The sequence below is a fragment of the Acinonyx jubatus genome, chromosome B1 (genome assembly GCF_027475565.1).
Source record: "Acinonyx jubatus isolate Ajub_Pintada_27869175 chromosome B1, VMU_Ajub_asm_v1.0, whole genome shotgun sequence".
In the NCBI taxonomy this organism is placed as follows: Eukaryota; Metazoa; Chordata; class Mammalia; order Carnivora; family Felidae; genus Acinonyx; species Acinonyx jubatus.
This window is the reverse complement of record NC_069382.1, coordinates 99,449,415-99,471,548: the sequence shown is the minus strand read 5'-3', so window position 1 is coordinate 99,471,548 and position 22,134 is coordinate 99,449,415. Positions and strand designations below refer to the sequence as shown.

Below are 22,134 nucleotides of genomic sequence, written 5' to 3'. Positions count from 1 at the left end.
GTATATACCACATTAAAACTAATAACCAGAGTATGCTCAAGTTCTAAAAGTGAGAAGAGATTAATACTGTCACAGAGATGGAATGAGATGGTGATGGAAATACTTCTGGAGGAAGTGATAACTAAGTTGAGTACTGACAGATGCCTGAGGGTTTTTCTGGATGTTGAGGAGAGGGTGGAGGAGTAATATTCCACTGCAAGTACAAAGACACAGAGGCATGAAACAGCATGGTGTGTCAGAACTAGAAGCAGACGTGAATCGCTGGAATGTGAAGTTCAAGGTGAGAAGAGGCTGGGAGCGGAGTGGAGCAGATGATAAAGGGTCTTACATGCCCAGCTTCAGGCCTCAGCTTTATTCCAAAGAAGAACCAGTGAAAGGCTTTAAATAAGGGAAAATCATTATCTAATTTACATTTGATCAGATATAATTCTGGTGACCATGCAGAGATAGATTGGAGAGAAGAGAAGGCAAGAGACCAGAAACCCAATCAAAAGTTATTGTAACCATTGCTGAGAGCCTGCATTAAAATGATGACAGAGTGAATGGAAAAGAAAGGATGTACTTAAGAGATACAAATAGCAAGGCCCGTGGCCAATTGGTTATAGTGAATGAGAGAGAAGGCAGAGTCAGGGAGGCTGGAGATGCATTCCCATTAATTAAGATTAGGGAATACTGGAAAGTAGAGGAGGTCATGGAAGTGGGAAACAGTGACAAGATCAGTTTTGGCATGTTGAGATGAAGGGCCTGGAAGATAAAGATGGAAATCTTCAGGGAGAAATTGGATTTAGGGGTCTGGGAATTAACAGAGAGGTATGGCCTTTATCTGATTTGTGGGTAAACAACATACAAGGGCATGTTTAAAACACCAAGAATCTATTGGACTATCGAAGGAAAAGTTTAAAGTGAAAAGGTGGCCAGGACAGAATCCTCAGGGATATCAACTTCTAAAGGGAGGACACAGGAAAGCAAACCAACAACTGAGATGGGGAATGTGTGGTAAGAGAGGTAAGACAAGAACCTGGAGAAGGAGGACCCTCCAAAGTCAAAGAAGAAAAGAGAGTTATTAAAGGTAGCAAAAGCCATGATAAGATAAAGTAAGATAAGGACTTAAACATATTTGTGAGTTGGGTAATTTGAAGGTATTTTGATCAAAGAAAGGGCATTTTAATACACAGATAGGGTGTAGGATGGGTAGAAATCAGATTATAGTGGTTTGATGTATGGATAGAAGTTGAGGGAGTAGAGACACATGTAGAGACTATTCTTTGTTTTCTTTTCTTTTCTTTTCTTTTCTTTTCTTTTCTTTTCTTTCTTTATTTTGAGAGAGAGAGAGAGTGTGAACAGATGTGGTAGAAGTAAGGCAGTTTAAGAATTAAGAGACTAGCAGATGATGGCTTTATATATATAAGGATTTCATACTGAAAATAGTTCCAAGGCAATAAAGTCTGACACATGGCCATGGGAATGGGCCACCTGCAGGTGTTTGAAACTGAGGTAGTCAATGTTCTGGCAAGTGGCAGTGTTGGCGGAATCCTCCTTGTGGGCACTGAAGTTACCCAAGATGATGGCAGAAGTTGAATTCAAGGGAAAGAGTATGCCTAACTCCTCTGTAAAGATGGAGGAGAGAACAGATGACAATCACCAATAACAAATAAAGGTACAGAAAAGCTAAATGGGATAAATGTCAAAGCAGGAAAGAGTTTTACACAAGAGTGTACATGTAATGGGCATTGGCAAGGATATCTTCAACTCCTTCAGAACCTGCCATACACTTGGGAGAGCTGCAAAAGGACGTGATATCCTTGAGGTGGAGACAGGAAGCGGAAGGTTCCATTTCAGTGAAAGTATGTAAGGAGAAAAGACTGTCTTAGCAATATACATATAAAAACAATATGCTCCCAGAAACTGAGGATCATCTTTTATTTTCTGCTAAGACTATTGAATTAAGGGTTTCCAGGGAATCACAAAAACAGTTGTACTGACTGGGAAGTATTTAATATGATCAAGTCTTAAATAAGAAGCCATGAACATAAACATTTAAAACCAAATATATAATAAATAATTATTAAGTTATAAAGTACATAGTTTGTATTAAAACTAAATTCTCAGATGCAAGTGTAAATACAACAGAGCAATAATATAGAATAATAATGCTACAATTTTATACAAGTGTCCAAAGAAGACACTTTCAGCTACAGTAGTAAAAATCATGATTAATTTTCCCTGAACTTCCATGACCTACTGCAATGTTTTTCTCCTTTTTTTTTTCTTTCTTCCTTCCTTTTTTGGGGGGGAGAGGGGAACATTTTCTTTGTTCCTGCAGTGAGTGTTGCTACAAATGCTATTGAATAAGGTTGTTCAATTGAACATCAGATTTAGTGAAAGTTTTACTCAGAGTATGGTTAGATGTTCCTGTAAGAGTATCCAGAACATCCAGAACTTTAGACATTCATAGACACAAAAAGCTCTAAAAAAGGTAGAATTGACTTTAGAGATTCAGTCCAACATCCTCATTCTACAGATAGGGAAATGGAAACCCCCCAAATTTAAGCAAGTGACCATGATTTCACAGCCAGCAAGATTTTAGGCCTCCTGTATCACCATCTGTAGGTGAACAGTAATGTTCGTAGGTAAGCCTCTATCTCTTTTGAGGGCTGCTTAAGTCTTGAACACAGAGCAGTGAAGATGGAGCTGTTCATGTCTTACTTCTTCATCTTGTTTATTTCAATGCAGTGCTTTTCTTGGAGTGTTGCTAGGATCTTTACCTGAGTCTTTAAACTCAGTTTAGTGAAGGCTCTTAACCAACACCCCGTTAAATTATTTTTACTCTTAAGGTAGAATCTCTGGTCAAAGGATTAGAACAGAGATTTTAACAGTAAACACACCAAAATAAATATATTATTTTAAATATAAAATCACAGTGTCAAAGAAGTCACCAACTATAAAGCCAAAAACAAGAAATACAGACTTCATCCTTCCCTAGGCAACTTTGTGGCTGCTTTCTGCTTTTATCCCAATAATGTGGGCTGGCACCATTTGACACATAGGTAGGCTCTACATGCATGTTATCATCATTATTGTTTACATGATCCCTTTGTGATAACATTTTAAAATTTTAAGGTAGAATACCGTGTTTTTGATAACACATTTCATTGAGATTTGATGAAATAATTGACAGCTAATATATCTTTTAGAACTATAAATTTATCTGTACTTAAAAAAAATACTTCTAAGTAGATAATTTTTCTTCTCAGAACATACAGTATTTCCCATCCCACATCCTCTTGCACGTTCACAGCCATTTTAACAACAAGAGATTCTCAAATAGCTTATGACATTCTAGCAAAAATTTTATTTTCCTAGAGTTTTTAATTTCATATTTAAATAAACTCTGCTGGAGTTGATAAGAAATGGCAGTTAGAACAGGTTGCTTACTTTTACTATCCATGGTTGAAAAATTGGAATGTTTATGCAAAAGTCTGTTTTCTATTAGGACAGAAGTCTTGGCCTCTTGATTTGTCTCCTTATTTTGATTTGATACAAGTGATTGAATTTGCCTTATGCAAAGCATGCAAGCACAAAGTGTCTGTCACGTTCAAAAGAAGAAAGAAAAGAAAGGAAGAAAGGTGACAGACATTTGGAGTTACTAGCTCGCTCCCATGTAATCATTATAACAATTTGAGAAGAGAGCTACAAGACTTTGCTTAAAATGCATTTTGTTCCAGAATACCACCTGAATATGTCCCTCTATACGTTTTAATTGCCATTTCCACAAGCTTAAAATGTTAGCTTATAAGGGGACTTGAACTGGGGAAGGTATGTTAAAACGACTTAAAGAAAAAAGACTACAAGAGTGTATTCCATAAATACATTCATATCTATAGTATTTAAATATTTTTGATAAATCCCAATAAAGAAATAAGACCTTTTTCTGTAGCCATCTAGTAAAGCTATCTCCTGGCACATAAATAAACTATATATTTATATGTTAGATATTCTGAGATAAAAAATAAACTCTTCAGATATACATTTTTAAACACTCAGTTTCCATTTCCTTAAGAGAATAAAGACCAACATTTCATCTTGACCCTATGCTTCTATATTTCTCATCTTGAATGAAGGTATATAACTTTTAAATTAATGATCATCAGACACCTCATTCCTGTGCTAATCAAGGTCAAGGTTAATACAAGACCACTAAATTCCCAAACCATGTTTTTGGTTAAAAATTTTAAGCTTAAAAAAAAATTTAAGCTTCTCTCTCCATCAAGGAATGCCATATTTGGGCACTAATATAAAGTAAAAATTTTAGAAACCATAGAAATCCATAACATAGGAAATCAGACTTAATTGAATAGACAGCTTTTTCAAGTTGACCAGATACAGAGCATGTGGATCAAACTGAAGAACTGTATAGTAACTGGGGGGAAATAATCCTGACTTGAAATACTGATCTGAGTCTTTTTCCCCATCACCAATATGTTGTACTCCTCCATTTAGAATACCAAGAAGTGAGTTTCACTACTGTGTTAGAGTATGTAATATAGTGTCCAGCTTCAAGTTAGATCCTCAGGAACCTTCGTATCTCATTTGTTCTAGGAGAGATGCTGATGAATCATCTGTGGAAATAGTATACCATGAGTAACATAAATGTAAGAATAAATCTGGATAGATAAATATGAAGTAGAAAATTAAATACAATTTCAGTTGCATACCTTTTGGATGAGTGATTTCAATCTTTCTAGGAATTCTTTCGGTGATGTTTTCTCATAAGAATCACATGAGGGGCATGTCTAGAAATCAACAAAAAAGTTCAACATTTTTCCCATTTAATAAAATGTTCAGTTAAAATATATTTTTTCCAGTTAGAGATATAAACCGTGTTCACTGAAAAAAATTTTGAGATGTGCATAAAATTGTTCAAGAAATAACAATGGGAAAAAATCACTTGTAATCCCCATCCTCAGAGATAACCACTGCAATCTTTTGATGCATATCCTCCCAGCAATGTTTTTTTTCTTTGCATTTATGTTATTTACACTGGTTGGTAATTAGCTTTATTTACACTCAACATATACAAGCATTTCCTACCTGTTAAATATTCTTCAAAAATATATGTAATTGTTGCTCTGTATTCCAACGTACCATCAAACTGTTACTATTTTTGGGCACATAGATTGTTCTAACTTTTCACTATTGCATACAATGCAAGAACATTTCTGAATAATTTTTATATACATCTTTATTTAAAATTTCTAGAAGTACAATTACTAAATTAAAGGAATAAAAATTTTTGTCTTGCTGTATATTGTAAAAAAGTTCCACCTGTATTCATGCAGAGCATTCGTACTATTATTGAGTACTGTTAAAATTTTTTTTGGAAAAAAGTAGGATTTCCTTAGCTTCCATTTATTTGATTATAGGAAGATTGAGCAATTTTTCTTATGTGTCTTGCCTGCTTGTATTTCTTTTTTTTTTTTAATTCTGGGATTTTCTTCTTTATCCTTATTCCTTTTGAGAACAAAAACACCAGGCCATTGCTTGGTATTCAACGTCTCTAAGCCCATTTGATGTTGTAGTGGGAGCCTTTGACTGAAAGGTAGGAGATGTAAGTTCTAGTTTTCATTCTGCAACTTAGTATTTGCAGGGCTTGGACAAGTCACTTAATAAGGTCTCATTTTCCCATCTACCAAAAAAGGTGCTTAATTAGATAAAAGCTCAGTGCCCGCACTGCCATTTCATAAGTCTTTGCTTTTGGGTTTCAAATGCTCCTTTCTTTCTGAGGAAAGTTTTAGAGGGATACTTTTTACAATGAAACCTGGCTAAGAAATCAAAGGAAATAAAAATCATTTTGATAATGTCATTAAGGTTTCATTTGAATCATATGTGAAATTCCTTAGAAGAGAGAGAACTGATTCAAAAAAATATTTTGGAGAAATTTATCTTATGTGTTATTCCACTGGTTTTGATTAATTCTTGAATTAGTGATGACAGTATCAGCATTGCGTATGAGTTGGCATAGGAAGAAATATACAAGAGGGTCTCAGGGTCTCCTAGGGACTATTAAAATTCTCCAGCCAAATAATGAGATCTGTCCTATTTAAATATAGTGCTGACTCTGTGATTATATAGGACAATAATATTCTTTAAGAGAAGAAGGCCAAATAAGAGATTTTTCTTGGTCTCCTGTAGGCTGTCTCTTTTCTTATAGGAAAACTAGGCCCTAGCTCCTGTTAATAAGCATACAAGTTATATGTGACCATATGATGAAAGAAAAATACTTAACTCCTAAGTCACAATTAGATTTCCTGCCAAGTGACTTCCTCACCTTGAGAGGCTATTTTAACTTCTTCCAGCTACCAGAGACGGTTAGCAAATTCTTAACAGGATTTCTGGGCACTTTTGAGTCTGTGGATTTGGAAGAGGTGACTTCACTTCTCAAAATACGCCATACAAGACAGCGTGTAACTGGAAGGAAGGCACTGGAATCTCTGGCTACAAATGTGTGTATAAGTGCGTTATGTACCGTAAGAGATGTAGTTACTAAGTACAAATAAGAGAGATGACAAATGACAGTCTTACTGGTCTGTGTTTCTGTCTTCTGCCTGAGTTTGTGGGAGGTAGTTTCCTCTTCAGCTGTTTAGTTAATACACTGATTATCTGTTCATTGCCTCCTGTATTTGCTGCCTTTAGTTGGACCTTCTGAAAACATGAAAAAGCTGACCGTTCGCAGTGTCTCTGAAAAAGAAATAATTTATATATATGTAAACAAAACAAAAGTTATTCAGAAAGTAAATGACCTTCCCAGTCCTCTTTTTCTACTTCTACTACAGCATATTAGATCACATTTATTTCAGCAGATTGTGAGGAAGGAGTTCACGCCCTATGCATTTGGGCTCATTAGAAGGAGGCACCTGCAATGTAAAATTTCATCCCGTATTAGGGAAGAGACAACATTTCCCTCCCTACAGGCAAAAGGAGGGATCCTAGCTTTTCCATTTCTAATGCCATTTTGAGGTCTGGGTAGTAGACAGGATCTTCTAAATTTTCTAAATTTTCTATAAGTTACACTATGACTGGTTGCAGCTTTGGGTGAGATACGCTGTAATCTGATTAGCAATCTTTTTTATTTGTTTTTTGTTTGTTTCTCTCTACAATGTTCATGGAAGCATCTAACAGTGACATGTCTCGAGCAACATCTTACCTTACACAACACCTGGCATCCTGTCTTATTGCTAGTCAGTGCTCAATAACTACGTATGGAGTCAACAAACGAAGTAAATGAGTTAATGCCCCTACTTTGGGTGAAGGAAGTGGCTATCTACCTCTGATGGCATATTCTACATCTAAGAGTCCATACACCTGTGACAGACTACACATGACTCTTCTAAAATGCTATTCACACTCTTAGGTCACTTAGGGTAGGATTCTGCCTGAACTACCTAGTCAAGGAACAGAATTTGAGACTTGTGCAACCAATGGGACGGAGGACTGTTCCTTAGAAACTAAGGATGGTGTCTCAAAGAATGAAGAAGAGGGCGGAACAAGGACCAAAACCTTGTCTCTTGGTTTAGTCAAATAACTAGAGAGTAGTAACTCAAAAACCGTAGAAATCAAACTGAAAATAAAATGGAATATATCGAAAGAACAAAACTTAAATTGACTTATTAAAAACATTTTAATGCTGATCTAAAAACTTGTATCCAAGTTTCTTTTTTCTTTCAGCCAATGTGTGTATATCATGCTATTCTATCCACACCCCACCCCACCCCAGTAGTCGCATCCCTATCTCACTAATGTGTATGGAAGACACAGCCATATGAAACCAGAAACCTTAATTTCTCTCAGTTCCTACAAGGGCAGTTCCACATATAACAAAATTATCTGAGTCTTCTCATGGACAATCAGCTGAAAATAGCATCTGGCCTGCTTTGCATTTTCCAACCCATATGCTTACCCAATATGAATGTTGATTAATAACATGCATCATTAAGACACAAGCCTGTCAGGCTTACTTTGCATACATAGCCACAAGCTGAGAACCAGCTTATCTGGTTTCCTTCTATCAGAACAGTTTGCCTCTCTCATAAGGGCAAGGTAATATCCTTTCCATATGTTTGCCAAAATGCTTATTTAATAGAAACTATTTATAAATGTTAATTATAGCACTTTTTTTTCCTTGAAAACCACATGCTCATGTTTGTTGAAGTTTTTTCTTTTCTCTTCTTTTTGACCACAACCGGCTTAACTTACTGGAAAAAAATAATATTCATATTTAAAGAGGTAAATTTTCCAGCTGAAACTGAAAACACTAACTGCTTCATCCGTGATGATCTGAGAAACCAGCATTTCTCACAGAAGCCCATTTTGCTGAGTTAACATTTACATGGGTATGTTGAAAGAAAGTTACGTTCCAAAGAAGTATAGGGGCCCTACCGAATGAACTCCCTTGGTATTGCCAGGAATGGTCAAGATCAGTAATGAAAGAGCTTATGCCTGAGAAAGCTTTTCTGAAAGCCTCTGGATGGCGTCTGGACACTGACAGGCTGCACTGTCTCATGCCCTTCCTTGTTTACCTGTGTCAGTAGGCGGTGGTATGTTGCTCAGTGCTTTCTGCAAGCAGCAGAGTTGTCCCCAGCCATGTACAGTCCAGGACAAGTAACTGCTGCATTGGGCTTCAGACACACACCAAAGGCAGCCTCAGAGAGGAAAAGAAGTGGAGAAGCTATCCTGACAACTGCCTTACAGATGCACTGGGAAGGGGAGTGGAGATATTAACCTTGCTTCAGGCAGCCATGGATGGCCTGTCACTCCTGGTCTTTACAGAATGAACCCAAACTCATGTGTAGAACCACCATCTGGGAGCATAACAATTATTTTCCTTTGCTATGCCTTGGTGGCAGCAAACTATGAGGGCAAGGCTTTGATTCCTTCATCCTTCAACACATGATAAAATGAGGAGTTGTGTGTCCTATATTATTGCAAAATAGAAGGAGCAGTACGGAAGTCAAAAAAGCAAGAGTAACAAACAGAGAACAGTCAACTGCTGCTTTTGCAAGGAAGCACGCTTGGCTTTGTTGTTTTGCAGCTGAATATTTGAAAATATTTGCCTCCTTATAGCTTATTTTTAACCTACTTTTCCCCCTCACAGAAAGGCCTGACCACTCACACTAGGAAGTCTTGGGCAAGATACCTTTGTCCCAAAGGCAAACTAGGTTTATATCAGGGTTTCTCAATAGCAATACAATTGACATTTTGGGCTAGATAATTCTTTGTTGTTAGGACTGTCCTGTGCATTCTAGAATGCTTACTAGCATCTCTGACAAGTAGAAAGCACTCCCCTACACACAACTGTGACAACCCAAAATTTCTCCAGACAATGTCAGATGTTGTCAGGAGGGCAAAGTCATTACCAGTTGAGGATCACTGGTTATATAATTATAAGAAAGAGAACAATGCCTGGCAAGGCCAATAAGGGATCTGAGATAATCACAAAGTATCAACATTTACATGCAACATGTAAATAAATTTATTTTCCTTATTTTTAAATCTCTTATGGGCCCTGCTTTGATGCTAGCCCTGAAAAACTTGACATAATGCTACTGTGGCCTTGAATTATTTTCTTCCTAAGTTTGCCTGCCAGCATAGCTTAAAGATCTTTGCTATACCATTACTCACTTGTATCATAGCAAGCATTGTTTGATAAGATTGTCAGATAGATACACTGTCACTGAGATGAAATCTTCTCATTATGATGTAAGGTAAAAAGCCTCTATCTTTAACAAAGCATAGATATTTAATGAAGGAAATACCCATTGGATCAACTCAAGTTAGAAAATGGGAAATCTTTCTTATTTCTTATTCTGCAAGTTATAGACAGGGTTAGTCCCAAAGGACTGTAACCACAGCAGTTAAACAAAATGCGTGAGATGCTGAAAATGTATGTTTTGATAATTAGGTCATCAATTAAGAAATATTCTCACTTATTAGAAAAGGCTTTCCAATAAGCTGAATGTGCTGCTTTCATTTTAGATGCTGCTTATTAGAAAAAGACCTAGTAAATGAGAGTGGTTAGGTTCAGAGCTAGAGAGTGAATTTTAGAGAAAAGCAATGGTTGTGACTCATTCACTTTCTAAACTTTTACACATAGTCATTTACGATAATTGTTTTCTTTGCAATGTGTCTTCATATGTCTCCTCCTCTGTAGTGTCCTAATTACTGGTAGCACTTTTATAGTTATTCTAATTTATGCAGTTAAAGGTCTGAGACAATGAAAACATTTCCCCAGTTGCATTTTTATCCTCAGGGTACCAGATGTGAAGACTAGAACGAAGTTACTAAGGAAAAGACCAGCACGCAGCCCTCTTGAACTATGTGCTAGGTCTTTTCTTCCTCGGACCTAAGGGATTTAAATGGCTTAAGAGAATGGGATGAGTTTTTGAAAAAAGTCCTTTTGAAAGACCTCTCCAAAGGCCAAAGACAAGACTCACTGAGGCCAAGGTATATGGGAATTATATTCTAAAGGACAGCCTTGACTTCCATACTACCATTCTTCCATGCTGTTCCTGTAATTTGTTCTTTCTTCTTTCTCTCTTCCTTCCTTCCTTTCTTTTCTTTCTTTCTTGTTATTAAAAGGTGCATTCTGCTTCTTCCGGTGTGTGTCTATATTTCTTAGGTAGGTTTGCAAAGGAGGGCTCAAGAACTGTCATTCTACAAGGGCTCTTAAAATCTAATTAGTTGGTCATTATTCAGGAACTGATCATAGATTTATTTTCTAGTTTTGTTATTCTGTCTCAATAGTGCTACTTGGAAGGACTCTTAGAGGTATTTGGAGATAAAAATATATTTTATAAGTTATGTGGTGTTTTTATGATTGGCTTGCTGGTAAATCAATGAATATTTGACCAAAATAGGAATAACTATTTTACCAACTATTAAACCCCCTAATTCATGGAAATTAAGTATATTCCTAGATAATTATGTTAGTGGCTTTCTTAATTGGATTTAAAAACTTGTGTCACAAATATTATCACAAATAAATTCAACTGGTCTTACCTTTACGTCTTCTGGAGCTGGCAGAGGTTCAGGTTCCTAGAGCAAAAGAAAATTAGTTCTGGGTTATTTTTATAAGTCAAAAAGCACCTTTTATATTAATTGAAGAATAATATTTAAATTTTGTTGTGATAAGTATGGCCTTACCAAATAATTCACATAATTTTGCAGCTGATCAACAATATCTATAAGTTGACGCATTCTAATCAAGAGGAGATCCTTCTCTTGGAAGCTTGACTTATGGGCTATTGTCCCCAAGAAGATGACCATCAGGCAGATGACTATCTTCTCCATGTTGCCAGCACTGGATCTCATAAGTGCCAGTAGAGTAAGACCTTGGTCTCAGTTTTCACTGCAGTTTGACTGTGAACAGGTTGTCAGTAAAGCTACCTATTTATTCATCCTTCAGGGAGAGGTAAAGCCCTCCCATTGCAGCCTGGAAATCTTTGTAAAATGGATGAATGTGAGTAACTCTTTTTTCTTTTCCACTGGCTAGGTATACGTGTGCATGTGCTAATGCGTGGGGGGCAGGGATTGATGGAGTCAACGAAATGTGCCCCATCTGCATCTTAGACAGGAAAAAGAGAAATGGGTGAATTCCAATTTTCAGCATGAATCAAGAAGTGTGCATGGTAAACAGTAGGTACTACAAAACTTCAAAGAAGTAAACAAAAACACTTTGATCTCTCTTTCTCTGCCTCCCCTAGCATCTTACCTGTTCCCTCTAACAGTCATAAGGGCACTTCAATAATGAGTAAAGTGGCAACATGTGCTTTCTTGCAGGACTTTTTCTTATAGTAATAACTATGTCTTTTGACTGAAATCATCCAGTATTCCATCGTAAAGGTAGGAGGGGAGCTACATTTTAGGAAATTTTAAATATCAGGGGTATTTTCCAAACTAGCAAGAATATTTTAGGCTTTTAATCAGGTTAAAGAGTTGAAAGTAGAATTTGCTTACAATTCTCCCTGAGAGCATCTTTAAATAACATTAATCTTGGCTCCTAATATTTTACTTAGCAATCTGGTTTTTATGTGTGTCATAAATGATTCTAAGAGACTGTAAAGAAATTCATGCCATCTCCCAATCAGGATCTCACTCTACCTTCATTTAAAAAACAACAAAAAAACTCTCTGATGTCCATCTCTTCTATACAATGCATCAATTAAATGAATGAAAGGTACTAATTCTCATTCTTGTCCAAACCAAAAACTTTTTCAACAGCAAAATCAAAAATACCCATAAATTATTATGGGGGGGGGTAGTGTTACTTATTTCTTTTAGATATGAGACAAGGGATGAGCAACACATTTCTAACTATGACCAGGTAGAGGTTACAAAAGACTCAAAGTCCATTAGTGGCTTTACCATCTTTCTCTCTGCTGCTGCTTCTGTTCCTACTGTTCTACTTATTTGAGAAAGTTAAATATAATATTCTAACCAGAAGTAGTTTTGTACCACAGTCAGTTAGGTCTTACAAATAAAACTCTTGACTATGGATTTTACTTATTCATTTGTTTCTTCATCTATTTCATTGCATGCTTAAATCATGCTTTATTCTAGGCTGTATGTAGACAAGGTAAATTAGAGTTTGTACTTGATTTGCTTCACTATAATTGTTTTTTTTTTATCAGAATATCTATTTAAGACTATACATGTTGAGTGCTTACAAAGTAGATAAGAATTCTTACTGTATGATCAAGAGGCCCTCCCAATAAGCATTAAATTCTGTAAGAGAGGGTTCTATGTAAACCTATGAAATGCATGTGGACTACATGTTGTCACTTGGTACCTCAACATTGCCTGCACAGTCTATGTACATGCTTTCCTGATCTGCCTAAAGAGTCTCCTTGTAAACACTAACCACAATGGTTAAGAGCTCAATTTCTAAAGTTAAGTGCTTAATTTCAGATTCAGGCCCTAGCAATTAATAGCACATATGACCCCAGGTATGTTATTGCAAAAGGAAGATAAGTGTAGAACTAATTATTGGGTTGTGATGAGGCTTAAATAGACATTCCAGGTAACGGGGGTGAATACAGCACATGATAAAATCCCAGAAAGTTTGTGTACTGATTGTGGATAAGGAAGAGCATGGCAGGTCAGTGGTCAGCCAAAATGCACTGGTGTGACTGTGCTGATTGTAACAAAGTGGAAAGTCTTTCATATTGCTTAGAGAGAACCATTCCTTACAGCCCCAGAGTGCCTCACCAACACCCTACAAATCCCAGTCCCTCTCTGAGACCTCCCAGCCCTCTCTACTATTCATCAACCAGCATGCCAGGATCTCCAGGGTCCTGCTGCAGCATTATGACCTAAGATCTTTCTGAGGTCTTAGAGAAGATGTGATAACAGAAGCAGAGGTCAGAGTGATATGGGGCCAGAAGCCAGTAAATACAGGCAGCCTCTAGAAGCTGGGAAAGGCAAGGAACATGTTCTCTCCTGGAGCCTACGGGAGTGAAGCCTGCCAACACCCTGATTTTAGTTCCATAAAGCTCATTTTAGACACCCTGCCTTAAGTGGCATATCAGTTGTGAAGCGTTTTGAACATTATCGCTGGTGTGGTAGGCTAATCCCTAGAACCCGTGAATATGCTACCTTTATATATCCCTAAATAACAAAAGGGACTTTGCAAATGTGATTAAATTAATGATCCTGAGATGTGAGATTAGCCCACATTATCCAGGTATGCCTGATATAATCACAGGTGTACTTATAAAAGGAAGGCAGGCGTGTCAGGAGTCAGAGAAGATGTGATAATAGAAGCAGAGGTCAGAGTGATATGGGGCCAGAAGCCAGTAAATACAGGCAGCCTCTAGAAGCTGGGAAAGGCAAAGAACATGTTCTCCCCTGGAGCCCATGGGACTGCAGCCTGCCAACACCCTGATTTTAACCCCATAAAGCTCATTTGAGACCTCTGACCTCTAGAACTGTGAAAGAATAACTTTTGTGCTGTTTTAAGCCACTGGTTAAGGGGTAATTTGTTACAACAGCAATAGAAAAGTAATACACCTATGTATAGAGTTTTTACTCTTGGGAAAAAGGTGGGAAAGAGAGGAAGGGGTAATGAGAGAACCCGTAAAGGTTGGGATTTTGTTTTCTGGGCTTGTGAGGAGTGCACATAGAGGGGACAAGAAATGCTGGAGAAGAGGGAAGGAAGATTAGTGTTGGCCACCACGTGGTGTGGGATGATAAGGACAAAAATGTATAATGAGGACTTTCAGGAAGTCTGGTGTGTATTGTTACAAGTTCTTCCTAGCACCAAGTAGGATTTGCTTAGGATTGACAGTATGTTTCCAAGTTATGGAACCCAAGTTGCATTTCACTTGAATCTATCACTATGTTTAGATGGAATTTAGGGTGGGAGTAAGGGGACTCAGATTTAGTTGAGTTACATATCCTCTGCTTCCAGATAACCCTACTGCTACCTTTATGGCATCATTCCACTGGGGTCTTAATGGCTTTTTATTCTTTAAATTATAATCATTTTTATAACCTAGATTTTAGTCAGTCCTGCTTTAATGCACGTATCAAAAATGGGAATTTATTCCACTGATTAAATATACCAGGGAACAATTTGAGTATAACAAGAATTTTGTGTTTGCCTATGTGTGATTTCATCTTTGAATGCAGAAACTGCCTCCAGCTGACTTGAACTGTATAGGAATGCACACAAATGCTGCAAACATCCTCCAGCTGCCTTGATTCACCAGGTATATCATGAGCCATACTCATCCACTTCGGGTGTTATAATTTTCTGTGCTCAAAAACCCTCTGTTGCCATTTCTTGATAGCTCTCACACTCACCTCCATGGGCAAACTTCAGGTCTTTTTCTAGGTAAGGTGCCATATTTATTGTAGTGTTTATGTATTTCTTAACTATTTAACATGTGTAAAACTGCTACCCTTTTTATTAGGTTCCTATTGTCTTTTTTAAGTGTCCCTGACAACATTTTTTGAGTATTGTGCCCCTAATTTCATTTTCCCCATAAGCTCTGTGGTTGTTATTGTGCAATGTTGTACAGCGCAATGATTTTTAGGAAAGTATGTGTCACGTTATACCAGAACTGACTGTATTTTGTCTGGAAGAGGTCACATTTAAGCCTCAACAGCAACGAGTTATATCCTAGAGCGAGTCTAGGATATAGGATTTATTCTTGAGGGGGAAGAAAAAAGGGAGATGATGGAGGAAAGGAGAGAATGAAAAACCAACTATTTCTTGTTTTATACTTGGCCCAACCGAGCTCAGGTATTTTAAAACCCTGGTGCCATTCCTCCCGTGGTCCTTCCCCATTAGCACAAGAGAGTTTTTCTTGGCATCTATGGACATCCCCCCGCCCCACCGTCCAGGGACCACTATCAGTGTGTTTCAGAGGACCATAAACCTCCTGAAATTATTTGCAAACTTTAGCATTTATGTTTGTGGGAAGAGGAAAACCTTAAATTTCACCCACTTCTCAAAGAAAATACCAGACAGCTGCTGTTTTTGTTTTTCAGGCTCCAGAGACTTCTGTGAAGGGCAGAGTGATCCATGCTTCTTTTGTGTACATACACCACTGTGTGAGTGTGGGGCGGCTCCAGACTTTCTATATGGGAAAAGCTGAGGCGCAGCAGTCTGGCTGGACGGCATACTTGTATAGCAAGCACACTGCTTTTACTTAGCTTCTGTGTTAATGTGGCGCCTTGCAATGAGGCGGTGGGCTCTACTACATGCATTCTTTCCAGGAATATAGCCCAAGTCATCACCACGAAAGCATGAAGCTCTAGTCACCCTCCAAGGGGATTTATGGACATATTTTCAGCATTTTATCTAATGGTCTGTGCTTAGAGACTTCCTGGTCTGGGTAGGAATGAAGCCTGGGAACTGAAGGAAGGCTTCCAGCCAGGAAGAACAGGCTGAGGGTAAGAGGAATAAAAGAAAGGAGGACTTGAAGTCTGAAAATGAATGCTGCTAGTTCATGGTTTTGCGAGGGCAAAGCTGTGCTGGATATTATTTGGTCCAACTCCCTTGTCCTGTCTTGCAGCCTTTCCTTGTGATCATCATGTGTCAAATACTCCCTGTTTTCACTTGCTTTGTCCCCTCATGGTAGAATTAGATGTTTTCCACAGCAAGCTCTGGGAAGGGAAGCCTCCATTGTTTCGAATAATATTAAGGAATTCTAATATGTAGCACTCCTTCAAACTAAAGGTATTTAGACAAATGGCTCATCCCTAGGCTGGTCTCTAGATAACTATGACACCCATAGGCTCAGTGAGGCTAGAGATCAGATGTCCTTCACTCCATCAACCAAGCTCCACCAGCCTCACATCAGGAGATGTGATAAGCTCCACCAGCCTCATGTAGCATCCTGTCTAATGTCTACGATCAAGGAAACACTATTCTCTTCCTCTCTAGAGTTATGGGTGGCTATAAACATCTTCTTTCTTGGCCCTGCAGCCCCTAACACATGATCATAAAAATTTTTTAAATACGATATTGGTCTTCACTGTGTCCTCTTCTTAGGGTGTCTACTGAGCCCATGTTAATCACCTGAATAGGAACCACCCCCCCAACTTTCTCTCAAGGGGCAACAGCAGGATCTCATAGAGAGAAGTCTGCAGACTGAAGACAGGCCTCATTTTGGACAGTTACTTCTGTTTCTGGGTATAAGGATCATTTTTGGAAAATTACTACTTTTCATCTTCTAGTTACAAAAGTAATACATCTGTGTCATAAAACAAAGAATTCAAAGTACATATGTATGAAGTAAAAAGCAAAATATGAAATTATTCCCTTTCCTTCCCCAATTTTCATTCCTGGGACACTCTTGAGAGTTTACTATGTATCATTATAGACTTATTTTCTATGTACATAGAATATCAAAGGATATAGATATATAGATATTGAATAAATTAGAATTATATATGGAGATAGAAGTATATGGAAATAGAGATGCAGACATAAAAAATGTTTTTTAATAAAAATTTAATCATACTATACATATCCTACAACTTTTTTTTTTTTTACTTAACAATACGTCAGGGACAGCAGCCCATACAGTATTCATATATGGGGCTATCTTATTTAAATAGCTGGATTAATATTTCATTGTATGGCTGTATACCATAATTTATTCATTCATAGCCCTACTGATAGATTTTTTTTGTTGTTTTCAATTTTTATCTCCTACAAATAATGCTGCAATGAACATTCTTAAACATCTATATCTTTTTTTTAAGCAATACTGAAGCAAATTTACTTTTTATTTTTTGTTTTGTTTTGTTTTTAAAGTTTTTGTTTAAATGCTAGTTAGTAACATATAGTGTAATGTTAGTTTCAGGTGTAGAGTTTAGTGATTCATTACTTACATATACCCAGTGCTCATCACAAGTGCCCTCCTTAATGCCCATCACCCATTTAGCCCATCTCCCTCCTACCTACGCTCCAGCAACCCTCAGTTTGTTCTCTGTAGTTGAGAGTCTCTTATCACTTGCCTCCCTCTCTTCCCTCTCTTCCCCTATATTCATCAACTTTGTTTCATAAATTCTCCATATGAATGAAATCATATGGTATTTGTCTTTCTCTGACGGACTTATTTCATTTAGCATAATACACTCTAGCTCCATCCACGTTGCTGCCAATGACAAGATTTCATTCTTTTGCTGGCTGAGTAATATTCGATTGTGTGTGTGTATGGTATGTGTAGATAGATAGATAGATAGATAGATAGATAGATAGATAGATAGATAGATATTTACACCCCACATCTTCTTTATCCGTTCATCAGTTGGGCATTTGGGCTCTCTCCATAATTTGACTATTGTTGATAATGCTGCTATAAACATCAGGGTGCATGTGCCTCTCAAATCAGTATTTTTGTATCCTTTGGGTAAAAAAGTACCTAGTAGTGCAATTGCTGGATCATAGAGTGGTTCTACTTTTAACTTCTTGAGGGCCCTCCATACTGTTTTCCAGAGTGGCTGCACCAGTTTGCATTCCTACCAACAGCGTAAAAGGGCTCCCTTTTCTCCTTTTCTCTGCATCCTCGCCAACATCTGTTGTTTCTTGTGTTGTTAATTTTAGCCATTCTGACAGGTGTAAGGTGGTATCTCATCATGGTTTTGATTTGTATTTCCCTGATGAACATCTATATCCTTAAGCATATGTGAAATATATCCCTTTAGGATACATATCCCACATTTCATTTTCCAGTTGGTAAGATTATATCCTTTTAATAATTTGATAGGAACTGCCAAATTGCTCTCCAACATGCCATATCAATTTACACTCCCACCAACAACAGTTTCCTTTGCTCCTCCACTCTCAAATACTTTATGTTATGAATATTCTAATACTTCCCAATATGCTTGGGCAGAAACATAGTATCTTGTCATTGGTTTGTCTTTCCTTGATCAATAGTTAAGTTTGGCTTATTTTCATATCTTTATTATCACCTTATTTCTTTTTTGTGAACATCCTTGTTCCTATTCTTTGCCATATATTGGGTTGTTTCTTGCTTGTAAGGCTCTTTTTCTATTAAAAATATGTTAAACATGTTGATATTATTTCCTTTATGGTACCTTTACCATATAGAAATTTAAAATTTTTATGTTATTACATCTGAGAATCTCATGTTTTACGACATGAACTCCTATTTAATATCAAAAATGTCTTACTTTCCATAATACTAAATGGTAGTAATTGCTTTAGTGTTCATCTTGCTGGTGTAATTCCAATGCCAAGGGGGTCCCTATGAACTCAGGAGTGCTTTTAAATGAATTTGCACATAATTAATCATTAGACAAGCTATATACTTTTTTGAAAAATAATACCCGTATGGTTGAAGATGATTTAGCCAATCTATAGACAATGCCCCCTGTATAGATGGATTCATGGATTCATTTTTATAACAAGTATTAGACATAATCTATAATTATTTTGTACATTTAAATCCAATCTTAAAGCACACTCAGGGGGTCAAGGTTCTCAAGAATCCTGAAATGGCATCTGGGGCATCAAAACCAGTATTTTTCAGTGCCATTTTAGTGCTGAATGTTTGGGACAGTTTCCGTACTTTAGTTCTTTAAATATCAATTTTCCATGTACAGTGTGTACAGCCCTAATAAACAAGAGTAACTGAGGAAGGAAAACAGACTCTGAGATTTTGTCACAGAAAAAGCTCAGGGCTCAAAGTCTCAAAGGAATCACCCTTTAAATGGAGAAATAGTCACACCTGAGAGATTCTTCTGCTGCTAATAAAGGGGGAAAGGGTAGCTCCTGTTAGGAAGAGACCTTGGACCAATCAAAAAAATAGTAATATTAATAATTATTAGAACAAACACTTACATAGCTAAGTGCTTTACAGACATGACCTCATTTAGAGCAACACTGTGAGTAGTAGGTGCTCTGATTATCCCTCCTTACAGATAAGGAAATCAAGACACAAAGACTCTAGTGAAACATTGAACAATTGGGTGAACTGCCTATAGAGCCTGACCACTTCTCTCCACAACAGGAAACTTCCTTCATTGCCAATAACACTGGGTTATAGCAGAACAGTCTGTGCAGTTCATGATACTCCATGAAAGGACTGGGTCCCAGTGATGATGCTTCAAACACATGGATTTGGGATATGGTGGGGTAAGGAGTCCTGTTGCAAAATTATTCCTGGTGGCATCCAGAATGTAAATGTATATCTTGTCTGGGTTAATTAAATAATCAGCTTGCAATCTGAGTTGGAATAACCAGTTGCCTCTCTTTGATTTATTAATTATTTAGTCCAATGAAAGACTTGACAATAATTTTCTGATGTTTTATATTCACAAAAGAAGAAAGAAAAAAGTGAATAAACTCCTACAATCATTTGGATCTTGAATAGCATAGACAAAATCAATCAGAAAATCAGCTATCTTGACAGTTTCATAGCCAAAAAATGTAGCTAAATGATTTACATCTATTTAATTTTCCACGTTATTCAAGCCTTCTCATGGTAATGAGAGCATTAGAACACTCATCTACTCCAGTTATCTCCCAGAATTTTAAAATAGACACCAGGGGGAAATCAGTACAGAGGGAGACAAAAGAAACATGCCTATAGAGAGAGTTAGCTAAAAAGGGATTGTTCAATGGTTGTGGATATCCACAGTTGAGTCATCACAGGTCATGTCAGTGTATTTAACAAAAGTCCTGTTACTTCTGCCGTCTGTATGTGTATCATCAACTGGAGGCTTAAATGGCATGACAGTGATGTAGGACTCTGGTCCTTGACTTGATTTTTACCCAGCTTTCAGAAACACTGCTCTGATCATTGCTGCTGTGTTTAGAGAATAACTTTTCATGGAGTTGGTGTTCAGATCAACATTTAGAATGGAGACCTTAGAAAATAAAAACATTTAAAAAATTATAAAAACGGGGTGCCCAGGTGGCTCAGTTGGTTAAGCTCAGGTCATGATCTTGCGGTTCGTGGGTTCAAGCCCTGCATTGGGTTCTGTGCTGACTGCTCAGAGCCTGGAGCCTGCTTTGGATTCTGTGTCTCCCTCTCTCTCTGCCCCTCCCCCACTCATGCTCTGTCTGTCTGTCTCTCTCTCTCTCTCTCTCTCTCTCTCTCAAAATTAATAAAAACATAAAAATTATAGAATGGAGACCTTAGAAATATAAGGATTAGGGCACTTGAAGAAGGTCAACAGTAACCATTGAGAATGATGACCCCCAGATGACCACAACCCAAATGATCCTACCAGCCCAGGAAAGCTCAGTGTTCACCTCCTTCTCCTTTGACTCTGACTCACTTTCTCTCTGGATCTCTCTATTCTTCCTTTCTCTTCTGTTTCTCACTCACTCCAGATTTCTTGTTTCTTCTCCTTCCCCAGATTGGTTTGCGTCCTTCCTAATTTGTTTCTTGTTCAATCCTCATACCCTGAAACCAAAATGTATTTTAATTATAACTGTTTTATTAAACAAAGCTTTCTAGTTTCTAAGTATTAAATTTAAATGACTAGAGTGCTATATTCTCTTTTAGGAGCAAGGAAAGCTCTTTTTTATGACCTTTGATATTTGATCTTTGTCGTTTTTCCCCCCTCTCTCTCATGAGCCAATGACACTTTTACAGAAAAACAACACTTTGCCTTTTCCTGATTTATAAAAATGTAAGTCACGGAAAGCTGTAAAAAGGCACTATCTGCTTAGCATCGGGGAAAAGATAATTTGGGAGTATCCTTGTTTACTTTCTGAATCTCTAAGGAGCTATTTTAGAAAGAGATCTCACCTGTGTTAATTTTTCCCTGTCCGAAGCTCTCTGAGCTGCTGCAGTCGTGGACCTCTGTGGAAACCTCTACACTGTTAGTTCCTACTTTGCACGTAATACACCCCAAACCTGAGAAACACACATAAACACACACACACACACACGCACACACACACATCATCATCATCATCATCATCATCATCATCATCATCCAGCAGGTACCACCAGGGAGAAAACAATTTTACGTGAGTATTTCTGTTTTATTTCCTTCACCTACTAAGTTTTATGTGGATATTCCAGGAAGAGAAAGCTATTTGTTTATATGTTTCCCATATAATACTTGCATATCATAATTGCTGTACAATAATAGTTAACTAAATTACATTTATTACTGGGTGGAAGTTTCCTGCGACAGGGCTCAAGGAGGGTTTTATGAAAAAGGTATTAGAATAAAAAGTCCTTGATAGCTGAAAGCTATGTGTAGAATAAACGTTCGACATGTTGTGCATTCTGAGAGCATTAAACTACATCTGGTGGGGATTGTGAGGTGACTTGGTTGAGATGGAAGGACGGTCTCACTCACATGAGAGTTTAAGGGAGATTAAGGGAGTTTGGAGCCCAAACTAGAGGAAAAGGAGAAAATAGATTGAATGTATGTTTTGTCTACATATTTAGTGAACATATTAAATGTTAATATGTGCCACAAATAAGGTGACTTTCAATAAGGTAAAATTTGACAAAGCTTGGAGTAATTGATCGCTAAACACCTGTAGAAGTTTTAGGAGATGCATTATCTTACTGTGTTAACAAAGCAATATTGCTGCCCTGGCAGGGATCCTTGGAGAGGTTGCCCTGCAGG

At 37.4% G+C, this 22,134-nt stretch overlaps 1 protein-coding gene across 3 annotated transcripts in view; it reads right to left on the bottom strand.

The window, feature by feature from the left end:
• Window positions 1-1,897: 1,897 nt before the first annotated feature.
• IL21 (interleukin 21) overlaps window positions 1,898-22,134 on the bottom strand; it is a 37,603-nt gene continuing 17,366 nt past the window's right edge. For 2 of the 3 annotated variants that reach the window (XR_003421631.2, XR_003421633.2), the window contains 3 exons: window positions 20,795-20,948; window positions 11,056-11,091; window positions 6,639-6,738 (listed from right to left, as the gene is read on the bottom strand). Coding sequence is in view for 1 of the 3 variants with exons in the window: in XM_015074597.3 (XP_014930083.1) it covers window positions 4,596-4,619; window positions 4,716-4,793; window positions 6,583-6,738; window positions 11,056-11,091; window positions 11,200-11,367 (462 nt within the window). In the remaining 2 variants the exon portion in view is untranslated. Of the gene's footprint in view, window positions 4,620-4,715; window positions 4,794-6,582; window positions 6,739-11,055; window positions 11,092-11,199; window positions 11,724-20,794; window positions 20,949-22,134 lie in introns of those variants that run through there. The other variant, XM_015074597.3, reaches the window with a different exon arrangement.